Source organism: Harpia harpyja, chromosome 5 (assembly GCF_026419915.1).
Source record: "Harpia harpyja isolate bHarHar1 chromosome 5, bHarHar1 primary haplotype, whole genome shotgun sequence".
Lineage (NCBI taxonomy): Eukaryota > Metazoa > Chordata > Aves > Accipitriformes > Accipitridae > Harpia > Harpia harpyja.
The window spans coordinates 55360558-55379554 of NC_068944.1; the positions used below are offsets into that span (position 1 = coordinate 55360558).

General features: G+C 38.3%; 1 protein-coding gene across 6 annotated transcripts in view; it reads left to right on the forward strand.

Moving 5' to 3' along the window:
• VPS13B (vacuolar protein sorting 13 homolog B) overlaps positions 1 to 18997 on the forward strand; it is a 486767-nt gene that overhangs the window by 96277 nt on the left and 371493 nt on the right. For all 6 annotated transcript variants that reach the window (XM_052788600.1, XM_052788599.1, XM_052788598.1 and 3 more), the window contains exon 17: positions 18239 to 18423. In XM_052788600.1, coding sequence (XP_052644560.1) covers positions 18239 to 18423 — 185 coding nt within the window. The remainder of the gene's footprint in view (positions 1 to 18238; positions 18424 to 18997) is intronic.

Here is an 18997-nt window from a genome sequence, read left to right on the forward strand (position 1 = left end):
CCACAGACTGTGAACATTAGATCATAAATCTAGGAAGTTTTCCAATAAATTGACACTTGGGTCTTGATTTTGGCAGCCTGTTTTATTGACTAGTCACAGTAAATCAAGAGTAATGTCAATTTAGATTGTGTGTGGATTGTGTTTCACATGGGCAGTTGAGGGGCATGCTTGTTTCCTGGGTCAGAAGCAGAAACAGGTTAAAAACACATGCAACTCATTTTGTAGCATTCAGTTCTAACTATTAGTTATGTCAGTAATTGGATATAACTGCCAGATGAAAATTCAGGGTATCCTTAGAAACAGAAAAGATCTAGATTGCATGCCTGAACAGATGCCATCAGTGTATGGGACAGGAGAGTTTTTCAGCCCCATCAGCATCATGTGAGTTTGAGCTAGCACATGTAAAAACCTGTTTGAACTATTGAGATATGCCAGTGATATGGGCTGTGCAAAAGCAGACAGAAACAGTCATTCTCTTGGGTTCTGCAGAGCTGGTTGTGTAGGATTGCCTCAGATGTGAACAATCGGTCTAGGGAGTATGTTGTATTGCCTCAGCATTGTGTACTTCTCTGCCATCACCTAGAAAATGCATCAAAGAACATAATACTAAATCAGATTTTTTTTTTTAAATTTATTGGTAGCTGGTTTTGTATGGCTTTGTGAGCAGTGAATTTGACACTTTCAGAAGTTTGGTCTACTGTGCATCTTTGTGTTTGAGGAGTAGGTATGTCAGTATATCATAGCAAAGTTTGAACAGTAATATAGGGTGATTTAACAGTTAGTTTTAACAGGAGAATGATTTTTCACTGATAACACGGTTTAACATATCTTTCATTATAAAAGTTGAAGTAGGCCATGCTTGTGTGTAAGGATGGAGATGCTCAAGGAACTTGTGTGAAGCATTTTCTGATCTGCAGTGATATTAATGTATCAAGTTTCAACATGAACATTTTGGGGCACTTTTCAACTGCACCCTTCTGGAAGGAACTGTTGTTGGTTACCAAGAACAACCCTGTCCAGGAGGGCTTTGCATTCTTAGTACATGACTTGCAGCTTGATTAGTGTGACTACAAATTAACTTCAGTTGGAAACCTCTAGTTTATTTATTATTTTTTTTTTAAATCAAGTCCAGACCTAATGTTACTGCTTCTCAGCAGATGTGGCAGGCAGCATTCAACAAATCTGTTAAAAGTGCACTTTTAATCAATGTAAATTGGAAGCAGTTGTATTTTTTAGTATTGTCCATGAGGAGGAAATTCAGCAGAGTTGACAGTAAAGGGTGGTCATCTGTAGTGTTTCCAGTGCAGTTATTTAGACTAATTAATTGTCAAGGCTCTTCAGTGAAAGTAAATTAAGCCTATTAACTAATATCTGTCCGGGGAAAGTGATTGCACATGGTGAATACTTTATCCTGGCTGTTGTAATTGTTGCCGTCAGTATTTGCTGGCATTTGTACTAGAAACAAGCAAATGGTATTTATTTCAAAATGTGTAGGATTTTCAGGGTGAAAGCTGCATTTTGCTTTACTTGAGACTCGTGAAAGGTATGAAAAACTTACTGTCTTAAAGCTGAAGTGCTGTTATGCAGCATGAATACTAAAGAAAATTTGAATCCCTAATATACATTCCTTTTGTATTGGAGGTATTTGGAAATTCTGTTTTTCTTACTTAGTGTTACCACGATCTGTAGAAAATATCTGGTTAGGATTTTCAGTGATATTCTCAGTTATGAGGCCTTACCCATGTAAACTCTGGCCAGAAAGATCCACTGGTGGCAATTCTTGACACACAGTGTTTGTCCTTTATTTCTCCACAATTTTGCTTGCAATTTGGTGTCGGCCCCTGCCTTTAAGTGTATCTGTGAATCACAAAGAGAAATACAGTCTTCGAGTTGGCATCTACACTACTAAATAAAACATTCCAGAAACCAATCTGTGGCCCTGAGGCCTGGTGGCCTCTCATGGCTCAGTTCATATCCACATGCCTACCTGTAGCTTTCCCTTCCACTCCTGAAGGGAGGAAAAACAAACAAAAAAATTAAAGCTAAGAAGGGTACTGTTGTGGTTTCAGCCCAGCCGGTAACAAAGCACCACGTAGCTGCTTGCTCACTCCTCCCTCGCCCTGGCCACGGTGGGATGAGGAGAAAATGTAAAGGCAGGCTCGTGGGTTGAGATAAGGACAGGGAGGGATCACTCACCACTTATGGTCACGGGCAAAAGACAGGCTCAACTTGGGGAAGAAACTAAATCAATTTAATTTACTACAGATCAAAGCAAAACAAGGATATTAGGAAGTAAAACCAAACTTAGAACACCTTCCCCCCACCCCTCCCTCCTTCCCGCCTCAACCCCACTTCCAGTTCTCTCTCCCTCCTCCCCCCGGTGGTGCAGGGGGATGGGGAATGGGGGTTGGGGTCAGCTCGCCACACTTTGTCTCTGCCGCTCCTTCCTCCTCAGGGGGAGGAGGAGGACTCCTCAGCCGTCCCCTGCTCCACCGTGGGGTCCCTCCTACGGGAGACAGTCCTTCACAAACTTCTCCAACGTGAGTCCTTTCCGCAGGCTGCAGTTCTTCGCGAACTTCCCTGGCGTGGGTCCTTTCCGTGGGCCGATCTTCAGGCACAGGCTGCTCCAGCGCGGGCTTTCCCATGGAGTCCCGGCCATCTTTGGGGGCCTCTGCTCCCCCGCTCCCCTCCATGGGCTGGGGGGGGGACAGCCTGCCGTCTCACCACGGGCTGCAGGGGCATCCCGTCCTGCGGCGCACCTCCTCCCCTCCTTCCTCACTGACCTCGGTGTCTGCAGAGAGGTTCCTCTCACATTCCAATCCCCTACTCGCTGCTGGTTCCCCTTCCTAAATCTGTTCTCCCAGAGGCGCTACCACCTTCACTGATGGGCTCGGCCTGGGCCAGAGGCGGGTTCGACTTGGAGCCGGGGGAGCTTCTAGCAGCTTCTCACACGAGCTGCCCCTGAAGCCCCTCCCCCGCTACCAAAAAACCCTGCCACACAAACCCATAACAGGTATGGTCAGGCTTCAGAGTGGGGATGGCTTCTGGCATGCTTGGTCCCTTCAGCATTGTTTGAGAAAGTGCCAGCCACCCGTGGCCTGAGACTGGCAGGGAGCATGCTAATGGGTAAACAGTATGCACAGCCACAGACCATTACTGGAGCCTGCACTTGGCCTTCCTTAGTTGGCAAATAAAAACTTGCTTGGTTTTTATTATTAATTAAATATTTTTATTATTATTTTATTAATTATTTTATTATTCATAAAAACAGGATGCTTGAAACTTGCACCCTGAAACTGAAGGGCCTGGAAGTCAACTGTGGTGTCATCGTGCTAGCCAGCCCCGTTCCAATGTTGGTTATTACATAGGATTTTGAAGGAGTGTACTTTAGCGTTGCGGTTGCTCTGTTACCTTTCACTTCGTTCTTTGCATCTTCTTTTTAAGAAAATGCCATGGGATTTTATAGGATTGAAAGCACTGTTTTAAAAATTTGTAGTACTTAAATACAATAACTTGAAAAAATTAGATTGTCTTTAATGTGTTAGGATTTCTAGTGTAGTCCTCTATTGAATTATGTTTCTGAAATTGTATTATTCACCTTGTGTACCAAATAATCGTCCTTCACCAAAGCTGTGTGTTTAAAGGCTTATTGAATAAGCTATATGCTTGTTGAATAAGCTATGTAGAATTGCTGATTTTGTTTATCTTTTTACGGTTATCTTCATTATGCTTATGGAGCATTGTTATGTTGCTGGACAAGCTGTAGCATATCCTTCTTTGATTCTGCAAAGCTTCACTCTCAAGTGGTAGGCATCATTTCCACCTGGAGTGAGGTACCAGAAACTCTATAGTCTTAAATTATGCACCTATTTTTACAAGCATGTTAATGTGACACTCAGCTGAATTTGATAGCCATGATAAATGGTGACTAAAAACATTTTATTAAAAAAAAAAAAGCTGTATTTATCTTCACTTAGAGCAACAAATAAACCAAATACAAAGGCTTACGTGCATGTTGGCCTGTTCAGCTGTCCATAATACCTTACCAGCTTTACTGCATCTGTGTTCATCTTGAGGTAAGAGAAGCATACTGTCCTGTGTCCAGTAGCATGTATTCTCCTCATGCTTGTTCCCTCTGGGACCCAGATGTGCTTTTTCTTTTCTGTGGGAATAGTCCTACTCATAGATCAAGATCTGTCTTTTGGTTCTAGGCTAAGTGTTTGTGTATTGTTTGTGTACAAGGAAACATCCTTACCACTTTTCCTCAAGCACTTTTATCCTAGTTGTTTATAGCGTTGTATTTTTTTTTTAATTATTATTATTTCTTTAGCAATGCCTTTTAAAATAAGTTAAAGTAGTCTGTGAGCTGTGCATACTGAGGAACAGGTACTGTATTGAAGACATGCTAACATTTGGACCTCCATTGGGCCTGTATGTTCAGTAGGCATTGTCTGATTTTTTGTTAGGTTTTACTCTTCTAAAGGACATAAGCTCCCAGTTTCTGAACTAGATTTTTTTAGTCTGACACATGTTGGATGATAATGTTAGAGGGCAATTTGAACAAAAAAGGAAGAACAAGAGAACAACTGAAGTCAGGCTCATGTGGGATGAGGCACTTAAACAGTGCTATGAGAATAAATCTGTTTATCAGAACAGATTTGGAAATCAGTTATGCCTGTCGCAAGTGCTTCTGATACGGATGCAAGACATGGAAAGGATTATGTTGGTTAAGACACAAATACAAGAGTTGTGGATTCATATTTCAATTAATCAGAATATTTATCCATTATAACACGTGTGTTTTTTAAACAAAAACCTACAGGATTTCAAAATAAATTTTTAATTAGTTTTCTTTGCTGATGTTTAACTGGCTTTTCCTTTGAGTTTAATGACCGATTCCAAAATGAACAATCAAATAGAAGGAAATATATTTGGTAAGCATGATTAGAATATTCCTTTGATAGTCAAAAAAGTGCATATACATGCAGAATGACAGAATTAAGAATCTGATTTTTCTATTTTTCAAAGAAGGGAAAATGGAAATAGCGTTGTTAGAATGCTGTCACTGACAGCCTCTTGCTCTGAAAGTACGTGTATTTGTTATACTCTAACTTTTATTTTGCATACATCTTGGATTTGGCTGTGTACTTACATTACAGCAACAAAATGTTTTTCTGATGTTGTGTTTTACTGACAGTATCTTTTCTTCAGTATGTGTGTATGTAATAATTTTGATGGTCTTGAAGACTCACTAGGGCTTGTGGAGCTGTTAAGTCATGAAATAGATGTAATGAGACTCACAGTGAATAGACCAAAAGTGAACACAAAAAACCTATATCCATAGAATCTGTTTCAAAGTTTGTATTATTTTCCAGGAAAGAATGTTGTAAAGTCAATGCCAGAGTCGGTGCTTAAAATGGTAAATTTAGATTTAACAATAATTGTAGTCTTTGAAGTAAAAAGTATTATGCATTTACTGACATTTAATGTTTTGCTTTAAATAGCTTCTGATATCCTTTAAAATTCTTTTGAGGTTGCTAATTAATGAGGCCACAATATAATAATTTTAACAGCCTTTATACTCTTTTCTGCTGTATGCAGTGTATACATGCGAATCATTAGCACACATTAGTCCATTCGTGTCCTTGCTGTTGATGATACCCTTGATCCATCCTCTGCTATATTAAAGGTTTTCCTGGTAATGGGAAAAACAAAACACCCTTCCCCCCTTCCAGCAACTTCCTTTTGATGCTGTAACTTGTATCTTAAAGGATACGAGAATTGGCTTTTGGGGCACTTTCAGGCAAGGAAGAGTGGAGTTAAGTGCTTTTATTTAGCTTTCTGGATTTAATAGAATTCAGTAGTTGCTAGTGAATACAGAAATATGGCTTTGTTTCTTTTAGTCTTGTGTACTTTCTGTTTATGCCATCTCCCTTCAGTGCAGTATTTTAGTTCAAATATTTATTTTGTTTTAGCTAATGCAGACATGTACTTTTTTACCTCTCTGACCTTTATGGTCTAGCTATAAAAAAATTGCCAGAATTTCAAACAACATTTTTTCTCTCACTGTAAAAGCATCTTTTTCCACCAAAATATTTTATGTGTTTATGAAACAAAATAAGCAGTATGCAAAAGTATTTAGTAGAAGAAATTCACAGAAAACCCTAAATCCTAACCAGCTTACCTTTTTGGACGAAGTTTCTTATTTAGATCTGTTGTTAGTGTTTACATGAAGTTGGGGTTGTGTTCAGCTCTTGAATCTTTAGCAGGAAATTTGAAATGGTGTTAGTTCCCAAGAAGATCTTTGAACTTTTCAGAGAAGAAACAAAATGGGAGTTTTGTGCTTCTTTCAGTGAGTTGTGGTCCATCTTCTAACAATTTTGCAGCTGTTAATAATCTTCAAGAAAAAGAATAATTAGGAAAACTTGTCTACATTTGGTCACTTTGTTTCACACAATTTTCATGGGAGTACGTAGAGGTGAGTTAAGACTATGTATTCAAAAATGGTATACCTGTGTGATGGGTTAACCCTGGCTGGATGCCAGGTGCCCACCAGAGCCGTTCTATCACTCCCCCTCCTTCTCAGCTGGACAAGGGAGAGAAAATATAACAAAGAGCTTGTGGGTCGAGATAAGGATAGGAGAGATCACTCACCAATTACCGTCACGGGCAAAACAGACTCAGCTTGGGGAAAATTAACTCAATTTATTACAAATCAACCAGAGTAGGGTAATGAGAAATAAAAACAAATCTCAGAACACCTTCCTTCCACCCCTCCCTTCTTCCCGGGCACAACTTCACTCCCGGATTCTCTACCAACCCCCCAGCGGCACAGGGGGACGGGGATGGGGTTTACGGTCAGTTTATCACGCGTTATTTTCTGCCACTTCATCCTCCTCAGGGGGAAGACTCCTCACACTCCTCCCCTGCTCCAGCGTGGGGTCCCACCCACAGGAGACAGTCCTCCACGAACTTCTCCAACGTGGGTCCTTCCCACGGGCTGCAGTTCTTCACGAACTGCTCCAGCATGGGTCCTTTCCACGGTGTGCAGTCCTTCAGGCACAGACTGCTCCAGCGTGGGCCCCCCATGGGGTCACAAGTCCTGCCAGAAAACCTGCTCCGTGGGCTCCTCTCTCCACAGATCCGCAGGTCCTGCCAGGAGCCTACTCCAGCATGGCATTCCCACGGGGTCACAACCTCCTTCGGGAACCCACCTGCTCCGGCGTGGGGTCCTCCCAGGGCTGCAGGTGGATATCTGCTCCACCGTGGACCTCCATGGGCTGCAGGGGGACAGCCTGCCTCACCATGGTCTTCACCACGGGCTGCAGGGGAATCTCTGCTCCGGCGCCTGGAGCATCTCCTCCCCCTCCTTCTTCACTGACCTTGGTGTCCGCAGGGTTGTTTCTCTTACATGTTCTCACTCCTCTCTCTGGCTGCCGAAATACCGTCTGTCCCAACTTTTTTTTCCTTCTTAAAAATGTTATCACAGAGGCGTTACCACTATCGCTGATTGGCTCGGCCTTGGCCGGCGGCGGGTCCGTCTTAGAGCCGGCTGGTATGGGCTCTGTCGAACACAGAGGAAGCTTCCAGCAGCTTCTTACAGAAGCCACCCCTGTAACCCCCCCCGCTACCAAAACCTTGCCACACAAAACCAATACAACCTGAGAAATTGGCAAGGGAGGGCAGGAAAAGGTGTGTGTGTATTAGTGTGTGTATGGGTTAGATGTTAGTATTTTCTTTCTGTTCCCATTGTCAACATTTTGTTCCACAACTATCTTCCTCTTAATGCTCTAAATACAATTTTATTTTTCCTGACCCCTACTTTCAGTTTCCAAGCACTTTCAAAGAACATTCAGTCATACAGCTTGTTCTCTTTACACGTGCTTTGAGTTTCTTCTATTATTATGTTCTTCCCATCTTCCAGGCATTCTATTGGAAATACTCTAAAGATGCTTTTTTTCCTTTGTGTTCTCTTATTTGTTTCTTTTTTTCTTGGTGTCTATTCTCCATCCTTGTGCCGTAATCTCAAATCTATTAATCCCACTGTATTGTTTTTCTTTCTTTCTTTTTCCTCTTACCATTTGAAACTTGTGAGCGAAAGATAATTCTGAGCCTTTTTGTGCCTCTTTCCTTCTTAAATGTCACTGACATCTTCTGTCACTTTCTGTCTTGCCGTTTCTACAAGGGTTGGGAGAATGCTCTACAAGTTACTTAGCTTTTTGTGAGACAGCAAAGCCTGTGGATCTGTCCTTGTGACTGTTCCTGCTCAAAGCAGTTCCTCTTCCTTGCTCCTCAGAAAGAGGAGCTATCTTCCTATCTTCTATCTCAGTTAACGCTCACAAGCCACTGCTCCTAGCTTACAAGACTTGCTAATATCCTTGTTTTAGGAGATGTCTTCAGATGAGAAGAAAACAAAGCCTCTGTGCACCACATCTGCATTCTTGAGAGTTCCTCACATCTGTGTTGTTTGGAGGAGTGTCAGACTTCTGGGATAGCAACTTTTCCTCTGCATAAAATACAGCTCTACACTCAAGTTTTTCCTTTTGTAGGATAGGGTCATGTCTGGTCAGTGGTGCTGGCTTTGGCAAATGGAAAGGTCCTCACCATAGATAAGGCCCATGAGCTGGGCTGTTTTCTTGTAAATAATATATATGTAATTTTTCAACGTGTTTGGTAATTTCCAAAGTGGTGTAAGAAATAGCAAAGAGGAAAGTCACATTGCAAATTTGGTGTAGGAAAAGAGTTTGAAATTTGAGGTCGTTAATAGAATGGCATAGACTAAGAAATAAACATCTGCACATTTTGAAATAAATTTATTAGGAGATAACTAATTTGTATTTAAGATGGCAAATTTTGCAGCTCTGCTGGGAATAAGAAAGGTAATTTGACAGTAACTTAAAAACAAAATAATGAGCGCAATTTTTAAAGATCATATTGGATAGAAATCTATATAAAAAAAAAATCCTTATTTTTTCCTAGTAATTCAACAAAATTCTATCCTACAAATCCTATGTATTCTATATCCTACAAAAATACCTTGTAAATGACTCTATTATTAGCTGCTGAATTGACTGTGTGAACTTCCCTCAGATGGAAGGGATGGTTTCTGAGAGCTCTGCTCTTACTTCTGACAGCATGAAAGGATGATGGAAGTAGTTGCTGTTCTCAAGGCTGCCACAGTCATGACTCTTGCTCCCCTGATAACACCAGGTTAAGCATGGATCTCCTTGCCAAATGGCAGCAGCCTTTGTGTCCTGTTCCTGTTTTGTGGCATCATTTTCAGCAGGTGACTGCGTTTGTCAGTGCAGTTGTTTTCACTGAGTACCAGCATCTTTCTGAGCCCTCCTGACTCCCTGTTTTACCTGCTAATGGCAACCAAATGGCTCTGTGTGGCAGATTTAGAGGATTGACTTAATGGCTGTTGCTCCTGCTTCTGGGAGTGTGTGAAGGGGGAAGGAGGAGAGGAAAAGGAAGAGGGAGAGGATGAGGTTGCTTCTCTGGACAGTAAAGTAGGCTGCTCTGTGGGAAGGCAGTGCCCCAAACCCTGTTCCACCCCTGTAGCTACTGAGATTGGATTACACTGTGGTATCCAAAGCAACGATACTGGATTTACAAAAGCTAAAAAAAAAATTTAACAGTTGCTTTGTTTTAATAAACACAGATCTTTGCTGTTTGGAGGCTTGTGGCCACTTGCAACTTTTACTTGGTTACCTCTGGTGGTTTTGGTGGTCTTGGTCATCTGCAGCTCTTTAGTTACAGCATCTCCAAGTTCCATCTGATATGTGCTTCCCCCCCCGCCCCCCCAAAACTGTCACTTACCAGGAGGTAAACGATAATGATTGCATTTATTTTGGCATTGCTGCTTTTCCAAGTAGGAGCTAGTTCTCCTGAAAAAGATACAAGGCACGACTCAAATAGTAGATGTAAAAGTGCTCTGCTTCTGGTATGATTCCCTCCGTACTACCTTCAAGCTAGTGACTCTCTATAGAAAGTCCTTGTTTCTTTCCAGACTTCTTTCTGGTTTTTGGGGGTTTCATTGTTGTTGTGGGTTGTTTGGTTTTTTGTTTTTTTTTTTTTTTTTTAATATGTTTTGATCTTTGGTCAGTGTAATGAGTACTGATTTTTCTCATGGTCCTTATATTTGGATCTCGTTGGACAAAATGCAGCTAAATGTCATATCCCTTCCCTTGTCCCCAGTGATATCCACAATCAATGGCGACAAGATTCCTAAATCCAAGTAAAAAAGCTACAGACCTTCTCGCAGAAGTAAAGAAAGAATAGATGTTTAAAGTGTAAGTAAGAAAAAATGTCCTGAATTGGCATTAATTGCATTCCATGAGGAGGGTTTCTTATCCCTTGTTTTTTGATTCCCCCTCCCCATGCCTTGTGGAGTTCTGAAGATGCAGTTCTTCAAAGATACAATTTTATGCACAAGATTCAGTTGGTTGATGATGTGTATAAAGCTAGCCATATATATTAAGGACATAAAGATGACTGAGGGCTTGTATTGTAATCTCCTCAGGGCAGAGAACTTGGAATTTTATTCTTTTATAGATTGCTCATATCGCTTTAATGATTCTTTCTGGAGACTAGTATTAACCAGTGATTAGAAAAGGATTTTTTTTTTTTTCAAAGGAAGAAATAGCATTTAGTGACTGACCTCCTCTTGCAATTTGATGGGAGTTCAGATCCCTAGCATCTGTCCTATTGATAAGCTTACAGTCAGTAAGCTGAATTTGATCTAAACATACTAAATATGTTTCTCTAATGAAGCTGCAGGTTTGACATGTTCTGGCATTATAGCTTCAGCAGCCACCTTAGTTTATCATGCGTCCAAAAATAAAACAAAAACCCAACCCCTTGTTGGGTTATCCCTTGTTGGTATCAAAAAATTTTTAGTTCAAACCTGTTGCATTTTGAGGCACATAAACAATGACTTAACTGGAAGTGGAGATAGACTGCTTTCTTGCTGCCTTTCTTACAGTTTTAATCCAGCAGGTGGAAGGACTTATCTGATGCTTAGTGTGGCTGGATTCAAGCTGAGGGAAATTAGGACTTTCCTACCTTCACATTTGAGGTCTTGTTTTTCTCTTGGTGTCTCACAGCAGGTAAAGTTACAACAGCTGTCCCACTGAGGACACTGCTTCTCACTTCCTTGTTGCTTCACAAAGCAGTATTATTATTTGCATGTAATGATCATCATTTTTAATCTAATGATCTTAACTTTTAATGTCCAGATGTAACAAAACAAACTAATTATTTTAAAAACAGTCTGAGTTTAGAGCTCCTAACATGTATGGCCAGAGTCTTGCATTCTTTCCCTCAAAGTTTTGTTTGTTTTTTTTTTTTCAAGGTTTCTTCCTTTTAGATATTTCTTTGATTTTATTAATTATTTTTGTTCTTTTAATAATGCATTTATTTTTGCTTTGCTGTATAAAGCTAAATTTTATTGTTCTATCAAAACACACACTGTACTGAGAATTGAGAATGGATAATCTCTGTTCATTTTCTAAGACATATTGAAGCTTCTACTTTGCCTGTGTTGTTTTGTTTTCACAATTGTTTCAAGGAAACCTGTGTTTTTTCTGAAGCTCACATATGAATTAACGCTTTACAAACATTTTTTTATCACTGACAATTTCAATTCCAGAATCGATGTTAAAAAAAAAAAAAAATACTATATAGAAGTCAGTTTTTAAATGATCGTGTTGTTCCCTTTTAATCCCATATCTAAAATTTTCAGAAGGAAAAGTTAATTTTTTTTGTTCATTGGAAAAGAAAAAAGTTGGTGAATCTTGAAGTTCATTGTTTTCTCCCTTGTAATAAATTGTATGATTAGCAGTGTTTCCTACAAGTAAGAGGCAAAGGCAGCTGCAGCTGCCTAAAATTCACCTGTGTAAGAAATGACATAGGATGTCAGGCAGCCTTTAGTGAAGCCTATAGAAGAGCAGAAGAGGTTTTGAAGACATGTCTTGGAGATATTTTTGGAATGAACTGTTCCTAAGTGGGTTTGATTATTATTTTTTGATAATAATTAACTTGGTCCTCTAGCACAAATAACTGTATGTTGCTCTCTGAAGACTAAAAATTGTGTTAGTGTATGCAGATGTGTGATATGCCTGTTTTTTATTGTGAATAGTAGTGACTTCAGTCTTGCATTTAAAAAAAATTATAATTCCAAGACTGTAGTCTTGTAACTTCCTTTCCCTTTCTTCTTCTTCCTGCATGTTCCCTTTAGAGTTTTGATGTTTGTCATTGCAGAGCTAGACATTGTTTCCTTTACCCAATAATACTTGCTTAAATGTTAAGAAAAAGGATCAAAATTGTCATTTTCTTTAAGTTGATATGAAAGATCAGATTAAGTAGAAATACGGATTTGTTGTAGGTATGTAGATGAAGTCTTTGTTCATGTCAAATATAAAACCAGCATACATTTTCTGTTTGCCTAAGAGGAAAGGTGTGCAAATGCTGACTGAAATTATTTAGGCATTTAAATTACATTCAGGTTCTTCTAAGGCATAGTTCCTGGGTTCTAGTAGCAGGTTACTGGCTTTGTTATTTTGGAAAAAATGAACTAATCGTGTTTTACTGTACAGGATATGAGTAATAACAAAAATTAAATTTTTGGAAACATTTTGCAGGTTCCAGCTTTGCAGCTGGGGACTCTGTATAAACCTCTGGACCCAGCTGTTCACCACTATATTCTTTCAATCACTCTGAGGTGTTGATTTTAAAAGAATGAGTTGCTGTTCCTAACGTCTACAAACTGAAAATATTTCATAGCAGGCCTGTGAACTTACATGGATTGGTTATATTGGTGCCTATGCACGGTGTATAATAAGGACCGATTCATGTTTTCATTCAAAAACAGTGAAGAAAACTATTTTCTTTAATGGTACGCCAGATTTATCCAAATATTTCAGCAAGTCTGTATTACAGTTTGTCAGCAAACTGGGTACAACCAAAGTGTATTTAAAAATCATTTAATTAGGACAGATTCATTTTCACTCCATGCCACTACACAGCAAGACTTGCTTGTTCATATTTCCTTAAATTTATTCTGGAACTTGTCCAAGTTCAGCTTTAATGAGTAGCCTATCCTGCTAGTTACATTAGGATTTATTTTCCCCTAGAGAATAGTGTTTGAATTGGTAGTTTTTTAACCTGTTCAGTTAAACGAACATATGTTCAGAACTACATCTTAACTCTTGAGCATAAAGATTTGAGAAATAATTATTTCTATTGTTGTTACAGTTTTAAAGTGCAGTTTAAATAGTGGTTTTAGACTCCAACTATGTGCCATAACTGTTTTAATATGGTGATGAGTTTTGATATGAAGTCACATTCAGTTGCTTAATACAAATTTAATGATACAATATAGAAACACAGCTCTGACTTGGTTTACTGAAAAAAATATTTGTACTTGTATTTTCACTTATTGCTTGAATATATCTCTTGGGTCATAAAACTTGGTTAAATATAGCTCAGTACCTTATTAATGATGGATTTTCTGTATTAACAGGTGCAGTTTGGTAGCAAACTTGTATTTTAAGTTCTTTTAAATGCATTATTTGTGTTTCAAAACTATTATAATAAATCCTGAATTATAAATGTACTTTCATCACTAGCCAGGTCTAGTTAAAATTTCCTTTAAGCAACATTTGCTGCACACATGGTACAATACTTCCCCCCGCCTTAATTTCTTTTTTATTTTTTCCTATAAAAAAGGATTTATTTTCTTCAACTTCCCATTCCTCCAAAGTTATCTGAAAAGGACCAGTAGACTTGATTCCTATGGGATTGTTAAAGTACAATAAGTGTAGAATTTGCATATTATTAAAAAAAATTCATACACTGTTATTACCCATAAGGGACTATTTTATGTGAAACTTTTAAGTTTTAAATTTAGCACGGTTCAGTACAGTAGCTCTAATGGGTATTAAATGAATAGTCGAACTTTGAAAGCAAAGTCTTTTCCACTGTCATATTGTATGCTGTGATTGTCACAGCTCCTCACAGACAGCCCCCCCCACCCCCCAATTACATTATTTTATTAATACAGATGTGTTACTTTAGATGGAATTATTGCTGAGTCATGTTTGTCCTGAATTTTGCTGAAAAAGCTTTTCTACTTTCTTTCTTCCTTCGCATTTTTACATCAGGGAACCTGTCTTTTGAAATATTCAGACACTTTTTTCTTAAGTATTTAGTTTTAATTCTGCAAAATAACATTCAGAAATATGAGGGAAAAGTAGAAAATATACGTTTTCTGAAAGGGTAATAAAAGGAAAAAGAACAGAAAGGAAAAATGTTACAGTGCACTTCTGCAATGAGATAAATAATAAAAGATTGCAATACATGGCTTGAAAAAAAGGAATACTAGGAAACATTCTGATTGGTATCACCATGCATTACATTTCTTTCCATGTGATGCCTGCAAAAGCTTTGCTAACATGCATATCTAGTTTTCCAATTTAAATTCTACATAAAAGGTTTGTGTTATCTGTTTAATCTTGAGTTTTAAAATAAATTTGTTGTGTATATAACATTTTTTTTTTTTTACAGGGATGGATTTTCCTAACTGCAGAATCACCTTATATGCTCATTTACTTGTGCACACCTTTTCTGCTTAAATTGGTGAATTACAGAGCTTGGACTTGCTTTCCTAGAAATTCCTAGAGTATAAGTTCAAATTCTAACTTGGGACCAGCATTAGAAAAGGCCACAGTGTTGCAGTCTCCACCTGTGCTTTTCCTGGAACCCAGAGCTTTTCTTCTAGTGACTATATGGATATATGTGCATTTACATGGAGGAATGTTTGTGTATCTGAGGAGCTGAAATGGGAGATATGTTTTATCTAATTGTGTCCACAAGAGATGATCTTCATGTGTTCTTTTCTGTGTGTTGTGTGGTAGAAATTGTCAGAATATGTTCTAGGCTTTTAGTTCCTTTTGGCTATCTATCTGAGTCAAAGTGTTTTTCTTTAGTTTTTTTTAACTAGGCAGCATCTTTCCCTATTTGCCTGACTTAATACTGGTATTATTTTCAGCTTTTGTTTTGTCTCTCCTTAAAGTAGTTCTAATTTTCTAAGTAGCTTATTTTTGAAGTGTTCTGAAGTGACAAAAATGTTTTTTTAAATGGCTTTCTTGCACCAACATATTTCAAATGGGTTTGGATGCATTCTTTTCTCAGATGGCCACATGTGGTATTCGTATTTTTTGGGAGAAGAACATTTTCAGGAAAGGTGTGCAGTGTGTTTGAACTTCAAACTGAGACACAGGAAGAGCTTCAGGAGTTTTGTACGGATATTTCTTACCCCTTTGATGACTTACTTTGCTGTAGTTTGATAGAGTAGGTATCTCTGGCAGCAAGGCTGGCATGTGGTCTGCTCATGTACTCTAGGAAGATCTTTACATGGCTGTCAGCAGAAAAGGCACGTAGGAGATGCTTAGTTCCCCCAAACAGGACAAGTGTAATTTTTCTTGTTATAACTCACTGTTTGGTATCAAAGACTGCTATAAAAAACCCCAAACAATCCAACAAACTAGGCTAGTAATGAGATGTCTTCTGAAAAGATCTCTAATGAGTTTTGATTTTCCTAGCAACAGAGGCTGTATCAGTCCATAATAAGGTAGATCCAAACTTCAAGGACTGATAGTTTCATTCAAATAGTAGACTGCTTTTTGGTTTGGGTTTTTTTTTTCATTCTGAAGGAAATTTCTACTACCAGACACAAGGCTGAGTTCTCCCATATAATCATGAAATGTTTTTCCTTCATCTGTGTTTTTTCTGCAAATGGCATTTGAAGCTGGCAGCACAGTTGTGTCATTAGCTTCAAATGAGTTGCAACTCAGAGGCAGTCTTGTTGCTGGTTTCCTCCCCCTTCTTAACATTTTTGAGACAGGTAGTTGTGATTCTGAGCTTTATGAGGTTGAAAAGCCTTGGTCTAAAGAATACTGATTACTATTACAGCAGGCTACAACATCTGTTTTTGTTTGTTCTTTGTCTTCCATCTGTATTTACATCCATTGTCTAAGAATCTTTCACAAGTATCTTCTTTCATAGGAATCAGTTTTTCTTTTATTCCCTTGTTTTTGTTTTTAGTGAGGAGCAATGGAATTGGCTTTTGTGGATGCGCTTTATCTATGAAACTTTGATCTACGGTATAGACATCCACAGCTGAGATAATTATCGTAATCTCCCTTTACAGGCAGTGGGCAGAAATAGTGACCTGCAGAAGGCAGTTCATTTAATGCTCAGATCTAGAATGAATGGATCTCTGTTATGTATATAAGTGCTGTTTTCCTTCCTTTTACCTTAAAAGGGTCTACAGCCATCTTAGATACAAATGTTTGTTCATACTGTAGGTATCTAACACTTGATGAGATTAATTCCTCTTGTTCCAGAGAAAATGGTTTTCAGTGAGCTGTTTCCTGGTATTGACAAGGAATTGAGGGAGGAGATCTGTTTGTGACTTAAGGTGAATTTTTTTATGTGCAAGTCCAAATTTAAAGTGATGACATTACATTTGGCTGTACCACCATGTCAACATGGTAGTTGATACATGTCTTCTGATGTTCAGAATGCTTGTTTCCATACCATGTTTTATATGTCACACAGGCCTTATGTGCAGCTTATGGGCCAAAAGTGTTAGCACCAGAATACTTTGCTATTCTGCTTCTTCATCTAGATGATAATGGGTCTAAGAAGTGATGATGTGCTTTTTTTCTTCAGTTTTCTTGAAGGGCCACTCTCCCAATCAGGTGCAGAATGTACAAGGAAGTCTACTTCTTATTGCCAGAATTTTGTGTCACTTCATGCTGCTACAGATTTTAGAGTTTGAGCATCAGGAATGGCCTGTTTCTGAATTCATGGAGCCTCTTGCAGAGTCTCCACTGCCAGTATGATCTCACGTATGTTAGGTTATGTGGCTGCAAGCATTTTCTTGTGGATCCAGATAGGAGATGCAGTGTATTGTGACTGATTGTGACAGTTCCTTGGAAGGTTTTGATTTTGCTGATCTAAAGAGCCATTCAGTGTCTGCAAGGGAAGGTCTTTGCATTTTCAGTCCCGTGAACATTTTGGTAAAGGGTGCTTTTTTTCCTGGGCTAAGGGATTGTGTGAGCAGCTTCAGCAGCTTTCCCTCATTTGAGGTTCTGATTCCCAATGGAACATTAACCTAATATTGTTAATTTTCATGTGGCTTTAGGCTTGTCCCTAAAATGTTCTAATGGAGGAGATTCTCCAGAATGAGAATGAGCTAATCTGTTCATCACTGTTTATATTTTGGGGACATTAGAGAAAATAATGCTAAATAGCACAAAGTACATTTTGGTGATAGAACAGGAGATGATTAGGGTAAGAATAATAATGATGTAAATATGCTGCAGGAAAAGGCTCCAAAATGAGAATATTAAAGAACCTTTGTAGCTTTTGTTGAATGTAGCAAATCAATCTGTTGCTTAATTTCAGGTAATAGTGTATATATTACAAAGAAAAAGTAACTTACTGACTTTGCTGTGGTTGTGGTAGAGCCTTCTTGTTGATAGTGGACTATGTTGTCACAGAAGAATTTATTTCCAAACAGAATGTCCTTTATCTTGCACTACCCTCCCAATGCCTGTCCCCACCTGTTCCTCCTCCCCATTTAAAAGGTAAAAGGTATTGAAAAATATTAGAATCACTTAGTGAGCTCTATGTCAGCCAAATATGGAATATGAGGAGAAATATGGAATGTGGGGCTTTTTGTATTTTATTGTATGGATATTGTCTGTATGTTTTCTGGGTTTTTTTTTTTTTAATCACTGGATATATCTCATTTAGTGAGTCACTGTAAGCTTTTAAATAAAAATTTTTCAGAAAATTTAAATTTTTGAACAATTTCTTCTGTGTTTTTAATAACTGCACAATTTTATCAATAGCTCTTATTTTGGTGGGAGCACTTGGAATTGCTTTTGTTAAATATTTTAAAACCGAAAGATAATTAGAAAAGCATACATGATTTTTCCTCTTATGTTCTGGAGGGAGATGTAAAGTTATATCATGTAACAGAAGTCCTATTTAGGGTGAATTTCAGTAGAATCAGCTCTTACAAGAAGAAATTTAACAGGTGCACAACTCCAACCTTACAAACTAACTGCTTATAGTCTGGTATTCTGTGACTAAGTTTTTAAATTGTTATTTTTATGCACCAAAGTAATGATTTTCCTTTTTTTTTTTCTCTCAATATATTAAACAGGACCAAGCGAGCTCATGTCCCACTAACAGAATGCATATTTGAGCTTCCTAACTTGACAGTTCAAGCAACTAGAGCTCAAACCCTTCTGCTTCAAACTATTTATCAGAGCTGGTGTCATCCTGTTGGAAATGTCAGTTCGGTGGTGGTAAATGAAGCTTTACTGAATGAGGTTTTCCAAACTTCAGGTAAATATGTGATGCTTTTGGCGAAGTATTTATTATGGTACAGAGCACTGCTAGTGAATGTGCATACAGTTATATCCTTTAAATCCAGGTTTTTACTTATAGTAGTTAACATACAGAATGTTTTTTGTGTGTATATGAGTATTTATAGCTTATGCTTAAAATCCAGGATGTAAGCTAAGCCACCAAGCTTCGCTCCTTGGCACCAATTTCTGGATGCATTTAATTTTCCCATACAGGATAATTTTTTCATGCTTCCCTCATCTGAAACATCCGCCCTTGCTACCTTATATGGTGCAATGTTGTAACTTAAGATCATTCAGAAGTGAAGCTGGATTATTAAGAGCTTTATTAATCAATGGCATATATTGAATTTTTTTTAAAGGGCTGCAGATGTTTCTCATCCAGCTTTATAAATAGATGTTACTTAACTGGTTGTGAAACTGCTGAAGATATGCAAGTCTCAGTGATGATGATATAAATAATGAAATTGGTTACCTGTCATCCTTTTGCAAAACAACTGTGGATTTGGGGAGTAAATAAAGGATTTTGACCAGTTTACAGAGGACACCACAGT